This window comes from Neophocaena asiaeorientalis, unplaced genomic scaffold, assembly GCF_003031525.2.
Source record: "Neophocaena asiaeorientalis asiaeorientalis breed wild unplaced genomic scaffold, Neophocaena_asiaeorientalis_V1.1 scaffold302, whole genome shotgun sequence".
NCBI lineage: Eukaryota > Metazoa > Chordata > Mammalia > Artiodactyla > Phocoenidae > Neophocaena > Neophocaena asiaeorientalis.
The window spans coordinates 481,509-503,056 of record NW_020174038.1 but is presented as its reverse complement, the minus strand read 5'-3'; the positions used below and the strand labels follow the sequence as shown (position 1 = coordinate 503,056).

Below are 21,548 nucleotides of genomic sequence, written 5' to 3'. Positions count from 1 at the left end.
CCACCAATGACCCCAACTGAACTGGGGTTGCCACTAAGGCCTAAAAGACAGCTTCTCCTAAAGCATAATTTTCTTTGTCAGAGACTTCTTTCCAGACACTTTAGTTCTGTTTTGCAGACATTTTTCCTTTAATTCATAGGTGTTTTACATCGGAGCACACTTTTAAAATCACGTCATCTGTTCCCCCGTAACCCTGTTCTTCTGAGTTGTGCTAATGTAGAGCCGTCTAGACCTAGTTTGATAGTGTCAGTGATCATCAGAGACCCTCAGCATCGTTGCCCGGGAGCTTGAGACAAATGCCACATCTGCAGCCCGACCCCCAGCAGACCCACTGTGTCGGAATCTGCATTTTAGCAAGATGCTCGGGGATCCATGTGCACGTTAAAAAGCAGGTTTAGAAAGAATCTCATTCTTTATTAACCTCAGCTGGAAAATTCTACATACGAGCTAGGTGGTTGCTTTCAGGTTTGCTCCTTTGACTCTTGTTACTGTCCTAGAAAATGCCAGTTGAGTTTGCACAAAGGATATAATTAGCATTGCTTCCTAGGAGCCTGGGGTTAATGTGTCCATAAAGCATAAAGTCAGTGTCCTGTAGCCAGGAGTCCCTAGGGCCACCCCTGTGGTCAAATCAAGCTGGGTTTATTACTCCCCACAGGAGGGGAGGGTATACGCCGTGGATGGGGACCTGCGCTGGTCTGGGAACCGTTGGGGGGTGGGGGGCTGGTCTTATGGCTGAATATCCCCCTATTTTGTACCTTGGAGGCCAAGGTATGGGGTGAGGCTAAGGCCGTGCTTGGTAACTAAGCACCGTCACTTGAGTTAGTGGTCATTTCTGTGGTTACACGGTGATTGCTTGTTCTGAGTTCAGACACAGTTGCAGAGCCGGTCTTGTTTCTGTCTTGTTCCCCTGGGATCCCAGAGTGACATCTTTAGGTGTTGAGGTGGCATCATCTGTAAATTTATAAGGAGGGAGCATCGTGCTGGGGGGTGTTGGTTAGTGCCGGCTTCCAGCTGACGTCTCCCTTCCTCTACAGTAAGTATCCAAGGGCCTCCTGTGCGCGAGGCACTGTGGGAGCACCTGTGGGTGGACATGGGGAGGATGTAGTATAAGTAGGAGCTGGGCGGTGAGGAGAGGCGGGGCCAGACAAGCAGGCTGGGCCCTGGCGGGGAGGTGGGTGAGGGATTTGCACCGTGTCTGTGTCCATGCTGAGGCTGCAGGTCTCGGCTGGCATGTTTGCACATCCTCCACGTAGTGGTACCCAGAACGTGAGTCCCGTCTGCTCCCAGCTGTCCCCACGTCTGTGTCTTTGGGGCAGGGAGGCGGGAGCCGAGGCACAGAGAAGCAGGGAGGACAGAGAGAGAGAGAAACAGACTGACAGACAGGGAGAGAGACACACACAGAGAGACTGAGAGAACGCACGTCTCCACTGGGAGACTCAGAAATAAACACACCATCCTTAGGCAGCTCTGCCCCCAGGCCCACTCCTCCTCCCTCGCTCTCACCTTCTCTGTGTCTCCTTGCTCCGGCCACTTTGCAGGTGGCTGCAGAGCAGGGGCACCTTCAGTGGGTGGCCGTGGACGTGCTGGGCTGTGACTCTGCCCGGCAGGGGGCGGTGGGGGGTGTCCCTGTGTCAGAAGGTGCTGCTCTAGAGAGGCCAGGCTCTCAGGAAGGGGTTTAGATGTTTCTGAATAATGTGGAGAGGCTGGTGGGAAAAGGGCAGCTGCTCTGCAGAGTGTGGAGAGGTTGAGGGTGGACCTCCTTCCAGAACATTCAGGGAGCACCGACAGGGCTTCCACTGTCGCCATGGCCCCTGCTGTGTGCCGTGGGGACGGCTCAGCACAGTTGGTGGCTCTGGCTCAGGGCTCAGACTTAGAAAACAAAGTGAAAAGGCGGTGAGTGGCCATGGTGGGCCTGCCTGAGTCAGCTTGGCTGCTGTGACAAAATACCGTAGACCAGGTGGCTCAACCAACAGGCACTTATTGCTTACAGTTCTGGAGGCTGGAAGTCCAAGGTCAGGGGGCTGGCAGATTTGGCCCCTGGGGAGAACCCCATCCCGGCTGGTAGATGCCACCCCTCTCTCTGTCCTTTCCTTCCTGCCCGCATGGAAGAGGGGGCCCTGGTGTCTCGTCCTCTTCTAATAAGGACACTAATCCCATCGTGGGGGCCCCACCCTCATGACCTCATCTAAACCAACCCTCCTGCCAAAGGTCCCACCTCCAGATGCCATGCATTGGGGGTTAGGGCCTCAGCCTGTGAACTTGGGGGGATGTAAACATGCAGAACACAGCGGCCCCTCTCCTCCGAGTGTGAGCGTGCTGAGTCTGGCTTCTTTGTGCAGGCGAAGCTCTTGACGGAAAGGGAGGTGGCCACCCTGCAGAGCCAGCTGGAGGACAGCCAAGAGGTGCTCTGCCTCCTGCAGGCCCAGAGAGCTGAGCTGCAGGCCCAGGTATGCCCACCCCTCCTGTCTGCTCCTCTCATTCAGGTGTCACGGGCCTGCACAGGTGAGCACTCATGCATCTAGTGCTGTGAATTCTATAGACTCAACACACCTGTGTCCTCAACCCTCAGAGCCGCAAACAGCATCCCCAGTGGGGTGACCAGCCGTCCACTTCCCAGGACGCCTTCCTGCCCAGACTGGAAAAGCCCTGGGCCAACGGGGGCAGTGGGTCCCACAAATTCGTGGTCCCCGGAGGTCCCCCGCAGGCCCCGTTTGAGTCGCTGCCCCTCCCCCACCTAGGGTAAGCTATCCCCACTTCTGCATAACCGATCTGTTTTGCCCAGTTTAGCCTTCTTTTTGAAAATAAGAAATGGACATACGTTGGGGGTTTTTACCCTACGCTCGCACGAGTCTGTGCTTCCTGTTTCTCTTCTCATGACCTAAACTCTCTCCTTTGGAATTTGACTGCAGCCCTGGAGAGAGGGGTTGTGCTGGGATTTGCTTCTGCTCAGAATTTGTCAGCGGAAACTTTGCATTTGCACCCCACCCCTTTTCTTTTTTCGGTGAAGCTTAGTTTGCAAAGGAGCAGACAAGCTTTTTGCAAACTTTGCAGGAAAGCGCAGTCCTGTCTTTGTGGCCTTCCTTTGCGGTTAATGAGCTTCATGGGCCACCCCACCCCCGCCAACCCTGTGATTCCTCCAGTTTTCTTCCTCTCATTACTGTACACCGGGCCATTCTGATGGGGACGTTGGGTTAGAATACGCTTCTTACGCTGTGTAACCACATTTCCCAAATCCAAAAGTAAGTTGACGTTCGGTTTGACAAGTACACATACGGGACAAGGGAACAAAAATCTGCCCCTCTAGAAAACCTAGACCATTAAAGGCTATATGTTACTTTGTCTCTATCCCACCAATGCCTGACAAGATCAAACCCTGCTGAAGCCACATGAGATGTGGTGCTTTTGGTGGGTACACGGTGTCCTCCAGATCTCAGGACTTGAGTCCAGAATCCTGATTCCTGCCCCACCCGCCACCCGGCCCCTCCCTGTGCAGCAACTCAGGGGCCACGGAGGGCAAACGGGGGCCTGGGGATGGTCCTACAAGGCAAAGACCCCAGCTCAGGAAGGCGAGTACTGCCCTTAAAACGCGTCCTGCTCTTGTTGACAAACCACGGCTTGGGGACCAGATGCACCGTTTTGGTGACTTGGTGAGTGTGTGGTTTCCTCTGAGGCCCTGAGAGGATGGAGGGAGGGTCAGGGTGTGTGTGTGTGTGATGTGTGCGCACGTTTTTATATGTGTGCATGTGTGCACGTGTGTATATGTGTGTATGCGTGTGTATATATTTGTGTTTGTGTATGTAAGTGTATGCGTGTGTGTAAGTAACCGTATGTGTGTACGTGTGTAATGTGTGTGCATGTAAGTATATGTGTGTATGTGTGTATGTGTGTGTGTGTATGTGTGTGTACGTGTGTGTGTGTGAATGAGTGTTTGGAGAAGTGGATGCACACCCAATCACGGTTCTAGACACCAGTGTTTTCCAAACCACCAGTTACAACTCATTACTGGGTTGTAAAATGAACTCAGCCGAATCGACTGTCTTGAGAAAAGAAGGAATTCACAGCACTAGCCTAAGACCGAAGAGGAAATGACAGGGTGCGTGGCGAGTAGAGGCAGGATTTATTTTGTGAAACCTTTGTTTTAAATATATCTGTATGTGTGTTTAAGTGTATAGATTTGTGCAAATACACACATGTACTTATATCTTTGCATGATGTCTATGGTTTGTGATGTAAAATGTAGCTCTTCCAGTGGCCACGGTGATGAGGTTGAAAACCTCTGCCCGAGAGACTGAGAAGGACCCCAGTCTCCTCAGGAGATGAGGGAGCCCAGCCTGATGTGGTGGGCACATCCGGTGAAGTCCGGTTCCAGGGCGAAAAGAATGCTTGTCTCTCTGTGAACTCATTGCATTTATTGACTATAAAAGTAAGACATTTCATAAAGGATTAGCCTAGTTTCTGAGAATATGAGATAAAGCTCTCTGCTTGGGCGCCTGTCCCCACCCGTAACTGCTGCAGAAAGACTGGCTTGTCTAACTCTGAGGTCGTTGTCTCTCTAACTGGGGGTGGCTTCACTGTCTCTTCTGTGCCATCCCCCCGCCAATCCCCTGCCCAGCAGTCTGGTGAAGCCCCTGGACCCTTTCTGAGAAAAATGTTAAAGGCATATAGCTTCTGTCAGAGGTTTAGGACTACGGGAGGCTTAAGCTAAAGAGGCTTCTTTATTGTACTTTGGTTCTGCCCTTGTTTTTTGAAGGTTCTCATTTATACCTGGGGTATCAGAAGAAACATTTCAACAAAGTGTCTTATTGGAAATTAATAGCCCCAGCCGTCATCTGATGACTTTATTTCTTATCCCATTCATAATTAAAAGTTACTAATTTGAAATTTTATATGTTTATTTTACATTCAAAGTCTTTGGTAAAGTCACATATTAAGGATGACTGAAATAATTCCAGAGGAGCTCTGTTGGAGTAGTTGTAGAGAAATGCATTTGAACTAATGTGGTATAAAACTGTAATAAAACAGAAATTTCATGTATTTGCCAAAATTCTGAGTTTGTAAAATTACCTTCATTTCTTTGGCATCACATACTTACGTTAATAATAGTAAAATAAGATATTGACATTTTCCATTAAAAAAAAGAAAAATGTCAAAGGCATAAAGTACATAGAATTAAAAGGAAACCAATTATATTGAAACAAAATATTATCTGCTGAATTAGTTATCAAAATATTGCCAAAGCATTTTCTCTATGATAATATATGTGCTTATAGTAAATAAAACCTAGCAGGGGGTCTGATGAAACATGAGTCATATTAGTTTTCTCTTGCGGCCATAATAAATTTTCACAAAGGTCAGGGCCTAAAACAGCACTTCCTTGTGATCTTACGGTTCTGCAGGTTAGAAGTCGGGGCAGGCTTGGCTGGTTTCTCTGCTCTGGGGCTCACAGCCCTGAAATGAAGGTGTCGGCCGGCCTGGGTCCCCCGTATCTGGAGGTTCTTGTTGGGTGGTGGGCCGAATCTGCTTCCTGTCCCGTTCCTGTCATTGGCAGAATTCCCTTCTGTGTGCCGCTGGCACCAAGGACCCTATTTCTTTGCTAGCTGTCGGCCAGGATTTACTCCAGACACCGTCCGCCTTCCTTGGCATGTGGCCCCTCCATCTTCAAGGACAGCAATGGTGCTTCAAATCGTTCTCGTGCATCTAATCTCCCTGATTTCTGTTCTTAAGGGCCCGTGGAATTAGGAATAATCTAGAATAATCTCCCTGTTTTTTAAGGTCAGCTGAGTAAGAAGTCCCTTTGCCAAGTAACATAATATATTCATGGGCATAGAGCTAAGGGGCAAAGGTCATGGGGCCGAAAGTCTGCTTCATTAGCTTGAATCAAAACACGCACGTGGCAGGACCCACCTGAGAGCGTCTGACTCAGTGGGTCTGGGGTGTGGCCCAAGAATTTTTATTTCTGAATTCCAGATGCTGTTGCAGGTCAAGGAACCACACTTTGAGAACATTGATGTAGGGGTGGGTTCCATGTTGGGCCCGCATATTCTACATCTCGGGCACCCGGGTTCCTGGCTCGGGCCCTCCATAGCCTTATTCGTGAGATGTTCACGGCTGGCTTTTTGTTGATTTTAAAAGGCTGTTGTGACTTCCCAGTGGAGTAGCTGAGCTGAGCGTTCCAGGGGAGACTCGTCAGCCTAGCCCCTCAGCAGGGCCAGGGCCATGACTGGGGACATGATGGGGGTCAGGGGAGGGGGAGCTCCTTGCAGCCTGAGGGCTCCAGCCGGCAGGGCTGTGGCAGCTGGTTCTGCCTATGGTTAGGGCGTCTGATGCTTCTGGAACCCTCCGTCGCAGGGTCCTCAGGGGGAGGTCCCTGAACCAGCAGCATCAGTGTCAGCATCACCTGGGGCTTGTCAGAAATGCTCGTTCACGGGCCCGTCCCAGATCTACGGAACCAGGAACTCCGGAGGGCCCAGCATCTCGTTTAACAAGCCCTCCAGGTGGCTCTGCAGGCTCGAGTTTGAGAACGTTGGTCCACAGGTTGCCCAGGACTGCACCCACGATTGGAGCTGAATGTGGACCACACACGAGACCCCTGGGGATGGCACTTCTTCCAGGCGGATGAGAAGGGACAGGCGTTCTGGTTCTCTAAATTGCATCTGCTGAGAGTTTCTGTGACAGGAAAGTGAAAAAAGTCAGATTATTGGGAAAGTATACTCCTCCCAGGTGTCATTTCTCAGTAAAGTCCCTTAGCACCACCTGGTGGTACGTTTTGGTAAGACAGCGTGTAATGGGCGAAGGACACTTGATTTCTTTTTCCTTTTTGAAATGACCTTGGATCCAAAGGAGTCTGGGTGCCTAAAGGGACTGAGGCAGGAGGTCACCTCTCCAGATGCGCTCACTGTGAGGCACTGGGCCGGGTCCCTGAGGACCATGCTGTGCAGAGGCAAGCCCTGCAGCTGTGCTGAAACACATCTTTCAGCCGTTTCTGGCCAGCCCCACGCGAGGTCCGGGGAACACTGAGCAGAGCCTGGCCTGGCTCCTGCTCCGGCTGCCCAAGCCTGGTGGGGAGACAGCTATCAGCCGGATCTAAGCGGTCCAAGCGGAAACACATGGTCACCTAGCTCAAGATGAAGTTCCGGCTGCCTAGAGGCCCACACCTTCCACCTGCCTCTTTCCACCCGCCAGGGCTGTCTGTGGGCTGTTCTCTCCCCCTCTCCTCTCTGGACCCCTCCTGTGGATCCTGGCACCGGCACCTCTGCTCCCCACTTCTCTCTCTGCGAGTGGCTTTGCTTCTGCAGCACCTGGACCGGCCCCACCTCCTCCTGGAAGACTTCCGTGATGTCCCCAGCACCCTGGGCCTCTCCGTGGGCTCTGTGACACCTTGGGCTTTGTTCCTGTGACCGAGCCGCCTCCCTCTCTGGGCTGTGGCTCCTGGAACGAGGGTTTCTTTCTCCCACAGTCAGGCTGGGGCTGGACGGCCTCTGAAGCCCGTGCCGAGATCACTCCCATCAGAGACGTTGCATTAGCCCCCTTTGAGCTGCTGCAAGTGGGGCTTTTATTGGTTTTCCTGAACACTCCGCCCTCTGATGAATGGTTTAAATTATTGAGCTATAACACCAGGTGCTGCAGGCACAGCCCTTTCCTGCTCATGTGGGAGAAAGCTAAGCTTTGATGAAAGGCAGCTGTGATCAGCTTTCATGCCTTCCTGCTGCCCGGTTGACACTGGGATCGCTGGACCCCAGCCATGCCAGCCTGTGACCCGCAGGCTTCGTTCTCAGGACTGCTCCGTGGAAATGGAGAGTCTTACGTGGGGATTCATCCACTCCGGATGGCTTCTTGTCTCTGAGATTTGAGCCTCAAAGGGGTCCTTTAAATTCCTTACTTCATGGAAGCATCTCCTAGAGTGTGTGAACACCGGTGTGGGTAAGCATGTGGCCACACCAAGAATCAGAGGCTGTGCCTCAGTATTTGACATCCCAGGAGACTGTGTGAACGGAGATAATTTTAAATGAGGAACAGAAACCTGGTCAAACTCGCTTGGTTTATTTTGAAATAATTTTAGACTTCTAAGAAGCTGCAAAAATAGCTCAGAGATTTCCCGTACTCTCCACCCAGTTCCCTCAAAGTCAACCTCTTAATAGCACAGCACCAAGGTTGGAACCAGGACATTGTCGAGCACGCCATCCTGGTAACAGATTCGCCTGAGATCTCACCTGTTACCCTGCTCACGTGTTTTCTGGTCCTGGATCCTGCTTGCATTCAGCTGTCCTGTCTCCTCAGCCTCCTCCAGTCTGGGACAGTTCCTGCCCATCTCTGTTTCTCGTGACCTTGATGGCCAGTCCTCCTGTGGGACGTCCCCCCATCTGGACTTCCCTGATGCTTTCTCGGGGCTGAGCTGAGGCTCTGCGTTTGCGGCAGGAACACGACAGAAGTGATGGGTCCTCGGTGCCTCTCACCAGGAGCACCATATGGCTGTGTCTTTGTACTGGGGGTGAGACTTGGGTCACCTGGGGTGGTGTCTCCAGCTTTCTCGACTGTGAAGATATTTTCCCCCAAAGGAGCGAGATATAAAGGGGCTGATGACCTTTGGGAACAGGGCGGGCGGCAGGAGCTTCTCACTCTCCCCGATTCCCTCTTTTCTCTCTTTTGCCAGCTCTCTCACCTCTGTTGCCTTTGCCTTTTGGCTTCATGTCTCTGTCTTTCCGAAGAATTGCCTTTCTCAGTTTCTCCACGCACTTTCTGAAAGATTGTTTCTCCAGGGTGGTGGCTTCAGACCCCGGGCTTACGTGTCCCAGTGAGTCTAGAACCTACCACCAAGTCACTGCTATTCCTGAGATCCCTTCCCAGATGCCCAGAGAGGAAGCACGTGACAGGCCAGCCTGAGTCCTGGTTCTGCGGCTCTGGTCAGGGGAGTGTGGTCACACTGCTGCCCGGACACTTCCAACGTGTGAGGTGGGACAGTCTTCAGACATGGGGACGACACAGGCCAGTGGACGGCTTCCCAGAGTGTCTAGTGCATGTACCTCTCCCTCTGTTCCTTCCTTCCTTCCTCCCTTCCTCCCTCCTTCCCTTCCTCCCCTGCTTCCATGCAACAGATCCATTCGTGACAACCTTTGTCGGCTGAGTCTGCCGGTGTCCTCACTAGGGACGTCACTGTTCCACGGCCACATCTGTACATAAAGTGAGGAATCAGGCTGTCGCAGGAATAATCACCCTCTACATGTCCAATGTGCTCGTTTAGCTGCATGTGTGAGGCATCTTGTGGTGGACATACGTGAGGTTGGATTCAGATACCTGTCTAGTCCCCCGTGACTCAAAAAGTGTGACCCGGAGACCAGAGCCATGGGCATCGAGTGGGAGCCGCTTAGAAATGCAGCCCTCCCGGGCTTCCCTGGTGGTGCAGTGGTTAAGGATCCGCCTGTCAATGCAGGGGACACGGGTTCGAGCCCTGGTCCGGGAAGATCCCACATGCCACAGAGCAACTAAGCCCGTGTGCCACAACTACTGAGCCCGTGAGCCACAACTACTGAAGCCCAGGTGCCTAGAACCTGTGCTCTGCAACAAGAGAAGCCACCGCAATGAGAAGCCTGCGCACCGCAAGGAAGAGTAGCCCCCGCTCGCCGCAATTAGAGAAAGTCCGCGCGCAGCAACAAAGAGCCAACGCAGCCAAAAAGAAGAAAAAGAAAAAGAAAAAGAAGTAACTATCCTTTAAGAGAAAAAGAAAAGAAAAGAAATGCAGCCCCTCCGGCCCCACCGGACCTGCTGAGTCAGAATCTGAGCTTAACAGTATCCTTGGGGGGTTCAGATGCATGATGAAGTTTGAGAACTCTTCCAGGAGAAGTGGGTTTGGTTTGCTTGTTCTATTTTGCTTTTGAGAACCGGCCATGCCTGTTAGATCTCTTCTCTTTGGGAAAATGAGGTTGTACTAAGCTTGTAAATCAGTACGCTGTGACCCTTTAGGGGTTGCCACAGCTCTTACAGTGAATATGAGGCCACCTCTTTTTATTTTCCTACCTTAATTTTGATTTGTCCTGCATTTGTAGGTAATTAATGTTTCCCTGAAGTAGTATCTTATCTATTTAGTGTATGTTCTTCTTTTGACTAATTTTTCAGCTGTCGGATTTATGCTGACTCAGTAAATTATGAAGAATGTACTTTGTTTGAGTTGCACGTGTTATTCCACGGACGGCAGTTTTCGTTTCAGTTTCTGGGGTTGTCATCTTCCCACTGCCTTTGCGGGGTGGAGACTCTGCTAGGGCAGATTTCCAAGGGTGCTGATGCAAGCGTAAGGAGAAGGGGTTCACATCCCTCTGTGGCTTAAGGATTCCCTGCCGACAGAGAAACAGAGAAACAAACCCACAGAACAAATAAAACTGGATATGCCGCGTCCAGGGTATCCCGCCGGGTCTGTGTCTTAAGTGAGAGGGTGGGCTGGGTTTCCTTACAGCTGTGTCTTTGCCCACAGACGGCGGCCCTAGAACAGGCCATCAGAGATGCCCACGAGTGCTACGATGAAGAGATTCAGCTCTACAATGAGCAGATTGACACCCTGCGGAAGGAGATTGAGGAGGCTGAGAGGAGCCTGGAGAGGTCATCCTACGACTGCCGGCAGCTGGTGGTCGCCCAGCAGACCCTGAGGAATGAGCTGGACCGGTATCACCGGATCATCGAGAACGAAGGCAACAGGTGGGATCAGGGGTGGGCAGAGCCCATGGGCACAGCGCCAACCTCTCTGGCCTCTTACTTGTTCCACAGATCTTTGCTGAGTGTCTCCTGTGTTACTGTTCTAGGCAGTGGGGATGTGGCCAGGAAGGGAACCCCCAAATCTGTGACCTCACAGAGCTTGAATATTAGTCGGGGAGACAGGATGAGTGGGTTTGTAGCAGAGGGCGTGTGGCCTGTGACTCTGGAGTGAATCGCAGCAGGGAGAGGGGAGAGGAGGCAAGGGTGACGGGGGAAGTGTTTGAATGTCAAGCAGGGGGTCAGAAAGCCCCCACGGAGAAGGCTCCCTTCAGCTCACAGGCCTCTGGGGACATGAGTGTCTTAACAGAGAGGATGATCAGGCGTGGTTATTGAGGTGCTGCCAGTGAGGGGCCTGCACGGTACCTGGAGCTCAACCAGCGCTCAGTGTAGGTGTTATTACTGCTGCTGCCGTCATGACTCTGACCACCTGGTTGGGTCAGTAATGTGGCTGTCGACAGGCCGTCTGGTCTCCTCCACGTAATAGAACTTTGACTTGAACGCCACTGGGAAGTAGATCTCTGTCTCCATCTCATCATTCACAGCTGCACCGGCATCGTCTACTGTCCATTTTCTAGATGTATTAATACATCTATATAGGGGCTTCCCTGGTGGCACAGCAGTTAAGAATCCGCCTGCCAAAGCAGGGGACATGGGTTTGATCCCTGGTCTGGGAAGATCCCACACGCTGCAGAGCAACTAAGCCCATGAGCCACAACTACTGAGCCCGCGTGCCACAACTGCTGAAGCCCGTGTGCCTAGAGCCTGTGCTCCACAGCAAGAGAAGCCACCACAATGAGAAGCCCGCGCACTGCAACGAAGAGTAGCCCCTGCTAGCCGCAACTAGAGAAAGGCCACACGCAGCAACAAAGACCCAACGCAGCCAAAAATAAATAAATAAATGTATTAAAAAAAATACATCTACATCAACTATGTCTACACCTATACCTACCTACACGTACATCTACATCTATGTCCTCATCATCTGTATGTGTGTACATCTACACTGCATCTACATTATCTACCTCATCTGTAGCTACACCTACATCTTCATCTATACCTACACCTACACCTACCTCTACATCACCTACATTTATATGTACATCACCTACACCTACATCTACATTATCTGTACCCATACTACATCATTTACATCTGTGTCACCTACACATACACTTATATCTGCATCATCTATAGCTACACCTACATCTTTATCACCTAAATCTATACCTACACCTATACTTCAACTATACCTAAGTCATCTGTATCTACATCATCACGTACATGCACATCTACAACGATGTCTCCATTATTTATAGCCACACCTACACCTACATCTACATCTATGGCTACGTCAATGTCTGTATCTGTAGATATTCAGAGAACAGATTGAGGCCAGCCCCCTCCTATATGGACGCTGAATCTCTATTAAGTTGAGGTTCTTCAATTCAGTCTTGCTGATTTTGGGGGGTTTAGATTGGGTTAAAAGAGAAGCACCCAGACACAAGAGCACTTCCTTCCCTCTCGCTGGGGCTCTGTCTTGGCTGTGAGTGCTCTAATGTGTAGGAGGAAAAGCGAGACTTTCTTTTGTTTTCTCTAGTTCTGGTCAACGTATTGTGCTGAACTCTGTATTTATGTCACAGTGAATGCTTCATGCACACATACAAAAATAAGTCTTGAACGGGTATTTAAGCGTCCTTGTGAAACTTTTTGTTTTGGAGGCAGGGCTTCATCAAAAGGTAACTGGATACCCCTTTTGTTGGTTCATATATAACTGTTAATTTTGATATAATTTCAAATTGATAGAAATGTTGCAGGCACAGAACAAGGAAATTCTGAATCCTCTTAGATTCACCAACTATTTATGTTTTGTCTCAATTGCTTTATCTTTCCACTGTCTCTGATTATATAGAACTATTTTTTTAAAAACACCAGTTGGGGCTTCCCTGGTGGCGCAGTGGTTGAGAGTCCGCCTGCCGATGCAGGGGACATGGGTTTGCGCCCTGGTCCGGGAAGATCCCACATGCCGCAGAGCGGCTGGGCCCGTGAGCCATGGCCGCTGAGCCTGCGCGTCCAGAGCCTGTGTTCCGCAACGGGAGAGGCCACAACAGTGAGAGGCCCGTGTACCGCCAAAAAAAAAAAAAAGACCAGTTGGACATATTATACCCTGGTTGCCCTAAATACTTCAGCCTGGGCTGGCCATTCTCTTATTTAAAAAAACCTCCAAAACAAAAGAATTACAATTTTTTTTATAAGTGTGTTTCACAGCTTTGACTTGAGCTCAAAGAGATGATTATTCCTTTCCGTTGTCCTCCAGTGTGTACGTGTGTTTGTGGTTCATGAGCAGTTGGATCTGGAGAAAGCCTTTTTCATTTTTGCTGGACATTAGAGCATCCCTCTTGCCCGCCCCCCATCTGTTTGGCTCAGTGAATTAAAGCTGGAGATCACCCTCTTTCTGGTTCTTTTTGCCAGGCTGAGTTCCGCCTTCATTGAAACTCCGATCACTCTGTACACCGTGAGCCACGGAGCCTCCCTCAGCCCTCGACACGGTGTGAAAGGTGAGTCCCCAACCCTGGCTTCTGCGACTTTCTGTCCTGGGAGAAAGGAAAAATCAAGCGGCTTTCTCCCTAAACTTAGCATTCATACTCCCCGTCCATCTGGAAATTCAGTGCTTTTATGTGAGGCCCGTTCTCTCCCTCACTGATGTCCTCCAACAGGTGCTGAGTGACTGAGTCAAAAAGTTTACAAGGAGAAAATCAGATGGGGGTTAGGCCCCCTCAGGAACGCCGTCCGTGAACGTGAGGCATTTAACTGGGGAGAAAAAATGCAGCTCAACATTTACTTGGGCAAGAAGTGAATACTGAATTGTATCTATTCACCGCGCCCCCCCCCCACCGCCCCGACCCAGTGAAATGAACTCTTTTATGCAGAGGTGCTTGATCTAGTGTCAGGAGCAGAGTAGATGCTCAATTTTTGTTCGTTCTCTCTCCCATTCAAAACTGAGCAGAAATAGCTTGGTGGGCAAGCGCAGCTTCTGCCTTCAACATGTGGTCCTTTGAGGATGGTTTCATGCGCCTGTGAGATGTCAGCTCACAGCTCAGTCTCCCCAGTCCTGAAGGAACAGAACAGCGCCTGGGAGAAGAGAAGCCTGTGCTTACGGTGCCTTCAAATCCAGGGGTCTCAGAAAGCTCAGAGGGCTTTGCAGAGATGGGGTGCCAGAGTCAGAACGTTGCTGCCAGGGGCAGGGGTCCCCAGACACCCAGGGCCAGCTCCAGGGGCGGGTGGCTGTGTGCAGGGTGCTGGGCTTGATGCTGTGCGGTCGCTGTCTGGACATTCTTCACAGTTTTGATTAGCGGGCCCTGAAATTTGGCAGCTGGTCCTGCAAGTAAGCCCTTCTCCACGCCTGCTCCCAGCCACCTGCTTTGTGGTGTCCCCGCTGCGTCCCCCCCATCATGGCTTCACGGCCTGCTCACTCTGCCCTGTCACTGAGGGTCAGCCCCACGGGAGGCCCTTGCTCTGTGCGACTGAGTCCTCTGGTTAGCGAAGGGAGGGAGGGGCTGGAGAAGACTTCAGGATGAAAAAGTTTAAAAATCACTGTGAGTGAAGCTGGAAAGCCTCCTGGGTGAGGCAGGGTGAGATTTTGTGTTACACTTTCAGTTTTTCCTCTTAGCTGATCTGAGGAAATGAATATGGCCTCGGGCGCAAGCGATTCCTGTTCCGAGTTTGAGAGCATCACTTCCTCTTATTGCCCAGGAGGAAGGGGACGCTGAGCAAGGGGTGTCTATGTTCATCTGGCCTGGGTTGCGAGCGGGACAAGGGAGCTACTCCCCATGGCCGAGGCCATTCCGAACCCGTCAGAGGCCCAGGTAGCTCTGCCTTGCTCCTTTGGGGAAGCCTGAGGTGAGAGTGCCCTGTGGACTGGGTTTCCACTGTCTGCTCTGTGGATCCCAGTGTCCCCTGTGAACTCGGGGAGCAGGGGGCTTGGTGGGCACTGGAGCCCTGCTCCCACAGAGTGTTACTGCAGGAGGATCACGGATCTCAGTCGGTTGTACCCAGTGTGATGGGAACTGTGGGCACCTCCCTCCCCTCTGCAAGCCCAGAGGGGCCGAGTGACTTGTCCAAAGTCACACAGTGGCCAGCAGAGCTGGGTCCTCAGTGTGGGCCGTGGATGCTTCAGACCCAGGGATCTTTCCCCGTTGTTTTTGATCATACGTAGTAAACCCCACCCCAGCGCTAGACAGGGGGCTCCAAGATAATTAGTGTATTTTTCAACAAATATATTTTCTTCCTCTTTCATTGGTGATGATATTGCCTCATTGTCCTTTTTTTGTTTTTTCTTAAAGATCTCGCCAGGGCTGTGCAGGATATAACAATAGCAAAACCAAGACAAAAAGGCCTCCCCAAGAACGTTCCAAGGAAAAAGGAGATTATAGCGAAAGACAAAGCAGATGCAAGTCTGGAAGAGGCACCACTGAGAGGTCCTGAAGACCCGAAGCCAGGGCAGGTGGTACTTAAAGGAGAGGGTGAATCTAAGCTTGAATCAGGGGATGGAGAAGCAAGTCCCCCGACCATGGACGGGGCTCCGGAGGATGTCCCAGACGGAGGGAAGATAAGCAAAGCCTTTGAAAAACTAGGCAAGATGGTCAAGGAGAGGGTGAAAGGCCCCAAAGAACCCGAGCCCCCCGCTGACCTGTACACCAAGGGGCGGTATGTGCTGGTCTCCGGAGATGCCAATTTCGTGGACCCAGGCTTCTGTTCCTTCTCCGTCCCGGCCAAAGGGGGCGTGGTGGTTTCCAAGGGGGACGACTCTGTGCCACCTGACAGCCACGTGGAGCCCTCTCCCCAGCAGCCGGAGCCCCCTCTGGAGGACGGAGAGGAGCCTCCCCAGGGGAAAGATGGTCTGGAGGATGGACAGGGGCCTCCCCAGGGGAAAGAAGATGGTCTGGAGGATGGAGAGGGGCCTCCCCAGGGGAAAGATGGTCTGGAGGATGGACAGGGGCCTCCCCAGGGGAAAGAAGATGGTCTGGAGGACGGACAAGGGCCTCCCCAGGGGAAAGAAGACAGACACCCCCCTACCCCGCACACTGTAGACAAGGGGGATGAGATGAATGCCGAAGAACTGAAGGGGCCCCAGGGGAAACAGGATGGCCAGAAGGAGGAGGAGGGGGCCAGGGAGCCCTGTGTCACAGTCTCTCCTGGTCCAGAGGGGCCGTCTACACCCCAGTCTCAAGGGCCTCAGGTCACTCAGGGTGGGTCCGACGGGCCTGGAGCTTGGAGCAGCAGCCTGCCGGCGAGAAGCCCTCCCAGGACGCTGGCCTATGAGAAGGTGGAGGTGATGGAATCTATTGAGAAGTTTTCCACCGACAGCATCCAGACATATGAAGAGACTGCTGTAATCGTGGAGACCGTGATCGAAAACACGAAGGCAAACAAGGAGAAGCTGGAGGAGAAGTGCTCTTCCAATGCCTAGGCTCGAGGGGAGAAAGCGCCTTTGGGCCACTGTTGGGAAGTGCTTGGATATTTTAGGACAAACCATACAAGACTGAGGGTTCTTGTTTGGATTAGACCATAGTTGGCCTGTCTGGCTTGCCAGTGAAGCCTTAATTAAAGCGTTTTCTTTGCTTGCACATCCTTTGTCTAATTAACAGGGGCTTTGGGCTTTTAGGTGGGTTAGCCTCGCTCAGGGGTGCTCTGTTAACAGCCACCAAGCCATGCTCATTTAGGAAAGAGACAAGCCCTTCATATGGGTCATTGAGAGACTCGTCAGAGGCTCAGAGTCTGGATTTCACAGAGAAACGTGTTAGATGATGGGTTGGCTGGTTTTCTCTGCATTTCAAGCACAAACATTTGATCACATGAGGAGTGTTTTGTTAGAAGTAAAACAATTAAAGGTGTCTGTCTTGGTTTGGGTTCCCCCAGAAACTGATCTCACAGCAAGGATTTGATGTAGTTTCTGGGGGGAGGGGTGGTCTCAGGAAGTGCCAGGAGGACAGGGAGATGGCGGCAGGGACAGCAAGGAGATGGGCTACCAGATGGGTCAGGCCTGTGGGCGGCTGGCGCTTGGCCCCCACCCCCGGGGGCTCTGGGAGATGGGGTAGAACATGTGCCTCCGATTTACCCTGCCCAAGGGTAAGGGAGCTGGTGTATTGACCCACCAACGCTGGTCAGTCAGAAGGGAGCGCTGCTCCCAGGGCGTTGACTTTGGGGACCAGGAAAGCCCTCGACCGAGAAGTACAGGTGCAGGTGTTTGGACGTCAGGCATGGAAATACATGGAGATGGTAAGGGTCACGGGATGTAAGTGGGGGACCATTGCCACCTGCTACAGAGTATGTGCTGAATGTCCTTTTGTCTGAGTCACTTCGAATTTGTCACTCAGAGATTGTAATCCTGGGTCAGGCTTCAGAAAGCAAAATCAAATGTCATCACGTAGTTCCTCGTTTAGCAGTTAGTTAATTAACTAGTCCAACGTTTATTAAACATGCTCTGTGGGCCAGACAGTGTGGCATGCTGGTAAGGGGAGAGTTTTCAAGTTTATTAATGATCTCAATTACCGTAATATAATATACCATACTACACATTTGTGCATGTTCTCCGGTGCATGCACATTTACTCAGGTACTTACAGTATCACATCCTAGGAAATAGGAGTTACTTGAAGCCAGAATCTTTACAAAAATTTTTATCTTGCCTGTAGATATCTCTTTTTTTCTACTAACAGTCCAAAAATAATCTTTTTACTTATCCAATTAAGAAATTACTCCTTCCCCATGTAGATGCTCCAAAATACATTAAGCACAGTGAATAAATGTGCTGAAACGGATTATTGCATTTGCCTAAACAAAAGTACCTGGCGAGACAACTACACATTATTAGGGAAAACTGATGGTGTCATAAATTACATCCTATTATTTCTTTGTTAGAAATAATACAAAGAATACTAAATGGAGTCTCCTTTCCTTTCTGTGTAGAGCTTAAAAAAATCTTTCTCTGAATTCATTTGAGGTTTCAATTTCAAGAAAGAAATATGCCTTTGTTGTTCTTTCCAAAAGATGAGTGGAGAACTGGCTCCATGGCACAGTTTTGAGGTACATACCATTTAAAAGCTTAAGAGAGAATAATGAAAACCATTAGTGGAGCTCAGAATGTGCTAGGAATTTGGACCAGCGTGTATATTATATTCAATAACAGTCACGGCAAACCTTTTCTTTTCCCCATTAAGTCTTTTTATGTTTTTGGACCGTGTGTTCTGTTAATATTCCTATTTAAAAAGGCGGGAGTTATCTGTTTGGAAAGAAAGGTCATTTTTATATTTTATTCAATCAATGATCAAGAATGGATCGGGGGCCTGTTCTGTGCCACGCATGGCTCTGGGGAGACAGCAGGGTACACTGGACGTGCTTCTGCTCTCAAAGTCACGACTTTCTGGAGGGAGAGGAAGGAATTGCACAAGCAGGCAGATAACTAAACAGGAGAAAACAACCTAGAGACAATACTACAGGGAGACGTGCTAGAGTGTCAGGGGTCTCCTTTGAGTTGGATGGTCAAGCGAGGACCCCATGGACGAGGTGATGTGTGATCTGATGACAAAATGGGCCCATCACGTGCAGATCGGAGAGAAGAGCATTCCCGGCAGCGGGAACTGCCAGTGCAAAGGTCCTGGGGCAGGAATGGACTGACCTGTTCAAGCAGGGGAAATAAAGGGGACTGGGGGGGACGATGGAAAGAGGTGGGGATGATGGAAGGAGGGGAGGTTGAGGCGGGAGGCAGGGGCCAGGTGAGCAGCGTTTCCGGGAGGTTCACCTGAGCCTGCAAGCCGGGCTTGCAGTGTGAAATGCAGGGCTGCCTGCAGTGGACACCTTGGCGTCGAGTCAGGCTCTTTGTCTGCCCCCTGCTCCCCCCACCCCAGAGCCCCACTTGCTCATTTTCTTGGCACTCCTCTCCACTTTTCCTTCTTGGTTCTCTTTTTCCCCAGGAGAGCTGCAGAATGGGTTCATTTCCTGGCTTCTCCTCTCCCTGAGGTCTCTGAAAACAAGCAAGTTTTTATAAAAAGTAAACCCGGGGGCTCAGAGCAGGCCTCCCAGTAGCATCAAAGACAAGAAATCACCAGAGCTTTGCCACTGCTGTATCAGGGGTCCTGGCCTCTTCCCCGACTCAGCCTCAAGCCCAGGACCGAGACTCTCCCAAGCCGCCTTCCCCATAAAGAAGCTGTGACCCAGCCCCCCAGCCCCCCATTCTCCAAGCGTCTGAGTCGGTGACCAGTAACTGCTCTTGTATCAGCCGTCCTGGTGCTGACCCCACAGACCCTCCAACCCTTGCTGCTCTGGTTCAGGCCTGCGCCCCAGGCAAGCATGGCAGGCAAGTGTGACTCTGCCTCAGGGGCTCCTGTGGCCCCAGGAGTGAGCTCGGTCCACACACTGGACAGGTGGGCAGTGCAGGGCCTCCTGGAAGCAGCACTCATCCAAGACCGGGGGGCCCAGGTGCATAAACACCCCAGCCCTCGCGCTTCTCTGTTGGGGTAACTCCAAGACATGTTGTACAGTCCCCGGTGGGTGTCAGCCCCAGATGCCCATGGAGAAACCCACTCATCTATGTGCCCTGAGTGGGACTCCTCCCTTCCGTGTCCCACTGTCCTGCTTCCCTACAAAAAGATGCTTCCTTTCAAGTAAATGACTTGACCTCCACTCCTTGTGTCAGAGTCAGCTTCTGGGAGGAACCAACCTAAGACGGCTGGTGGGCATCTTCCCAGCCACCTCTCCCACCACTCAGGAGGCCCTCAGCCCTGATTTCGTCTTGAGGAGCTGCTTCTCCCACACAGGTTACAGCCCTGATGGGACCATCAAGACATCCTGCCTTCCTCTGCCTGTGGGTGGACAAGTGTCCAAACCAGACCCATTGTCGGAATAGGAGATCTGAGTCTAGCGAAGCCAAGACTGGATGTGCTGGAGCTGCCCCGTGAGGGAGGAGTTCTGACGTGGTCCCCCTGCTTCCCGCTGTGCAGCCCTGTCCCCAGTCTTACTGCAGCCCCTGTCCCTTTTCCAGGCTGGTTTGTGCCGTCTCTTCAGGCTTCCCTTCAGTTCGCTGCATGCTTCGCACGTGCTGCTTGTTTGTTTTCACTAGTCAGAATTGGTTTCTGTTGTTGCAACCCCAGAGATCCCAAAGATAACTGCTAGTGAAGGAGGTTTGGTATCAAGGGGGAGCTTGTGGAAGTTTGGATTACGTTGGGTTGCCCCCAAAGCAGACCCTAAACAAGGTCTCAGGTGCAGGTGGTTCATCAGAGCGGTGATCACAGGAGCTCAGCGTGCCATTGGTAAGCACCAGTCTCAGCTCCAAGCCGGCCTTTCTACACTCCAGTGCTGGGGCTGGAAGCTGCGACCTCGTTCTTTCTCTGCCAGCATCTCCCTGATAGGAGAAGAGAGAAAGGCTGGAGGAGGGAGAAGGGCCCTGCTCCTTGTTTGTTCTCATCTCCTGGCAGTGCTACCTCACCCTGGCAGCGGCAGCTCCTTCCCAGAGCAGCTGAAGCCAGTTCTCAGTTTTTCCAACATTTGCAGAAGCAGCCTCGCTACGGTCTCCTCAGGAGTCTGGGTCTTCCAGGGCGGGCCTGCCTACCAGGGACACTCTTGCTCCACCTCTGGGCAGGCGGGAGAGTTGGGTGGGTGGTGCCCCCTCCCCGGGACCCCACCACCATTCGACAAGCCGCCTTCACCTTCATGCAGGTGTTAGACTCCTTGGTCCACGTGGTGCTTTAATGTTCTCTTTTGCTTTTCTAATTAAGAAGGCATTACGTCTTTATACTCAGTTTTAGTGCTTTATATTCAGTTCTCTCTGTTAACATCACGAGTGGGGTTTCTGTCCCCTGACTGGTGAAGGAGAGAGAGTGAGACTGGGAAGAGAGGTGCCTGCACAGGCACCCATGGGGAAGAGACCAGGTGTAACATCTTCAAATTGTCCTGACAGGAGGTGAAGAAGCTGGGGTATCTGTAGACCAGCTCCCACCCTTCCTCAGGTGAGGGCGGCCATGGGGCGCTGATTCCCTGGCCCTTCTGCTTGTGGTACACGAGGTCTTGTGTGCAGCCAGAGAACATCCCTGGCAGAGAGAACATCCTTGGCATGTATAGCAACTCTCTACAGGTGACCTCTGGGGCCACCCAAGGAGATAGATACAGGACAGAGGTTGGCAGACGTTTTCTATAAAGAATTATAGGTTGTACAGCCTCTGTTATAACTACACAACTCCATTGTATTAGCATGAAAACAGCCACAGACAATACAAAAGGAAATAGGCATGATTGCTTCCAATAAAACTGTATTTACAAAACAGGCAGTGGGCTGGGTCAGGTCCCTGGGCTGTAGTTTGCTGATCCCTGCTGTAGGGCAGGCACCAACAAGGTCTAATACAAAATCCAATTTGCATAGCAGAGGACACGTCTTACCTGGCATCGCTGCTTGTTTTTTCCTTCCCTTTTCATGTTGGAAAATTCCATTTAGGTCTCTCCTTGACTTGAAACTTATATTTTGAGAAAGGATCTTCAAGCAACCACCATAATCAAGTTTATCCTGAAACGGTTGTATCCTGGGTTTGCAGATAGGATGTTGCTGGTGAGAGAAGTCACCTCAAAACTCACACAGCATTTAGCACATTGATGATGAAGAACATTATTCAAACCCCACAATTAGTGCAAATGCTCGACTCCCATCTCTCATGCTTGGATAAGAGCAAATAAATGCCACAAGAAAGCCACGCTGACTTATGTTCAGAGACAGGGGGGTTTTGAGTTGAGATGTGTATTCTATCTATCAGGAGATTATATCCC

At 51.3% G+C, this 21,548-nt stretch overlaps 1 protein-coding gene across 1 annotated transcript in view; it reads left to right on the top strand.

Annotated features, from left to right (window-relative positions):
• Window positions 1–16,210, top strand: part of BFSP1 (beaded filament structural protein 1) — a 37,080-nt gene extending 20,870 nt beyond the window's left edge. Inside the window, exons 5-9 of the mRNA XM_024753722.1 lie at window positions 2,340–2,447; window positions 10,463–10,683; window positions 13,210–13,295; window positions 15,081–15,635; window positions 15,798–16,210. Coding sequence (XP_024609490.1) covers window positions 2,340–2,447; window positions 10,463–10,683; window positions 13,210–13,295; window positions 15,081–15,635; window positions 15,798–16,207 — 1,380 coding nt within the window. The 3' untranslated portion in view covers window positions 16,208–16,210. The remainder of the gene's footprint in view (window positions 1–2,339; window positions 2,448–10,462; window positions 10,684–13,209; window positions 13,296–15,080; window positions 15,636–15,797) is intronic.
• The last annotated feature ends 5,338 nt before the right edge of the window (window positions 16,211–21,548 follow it).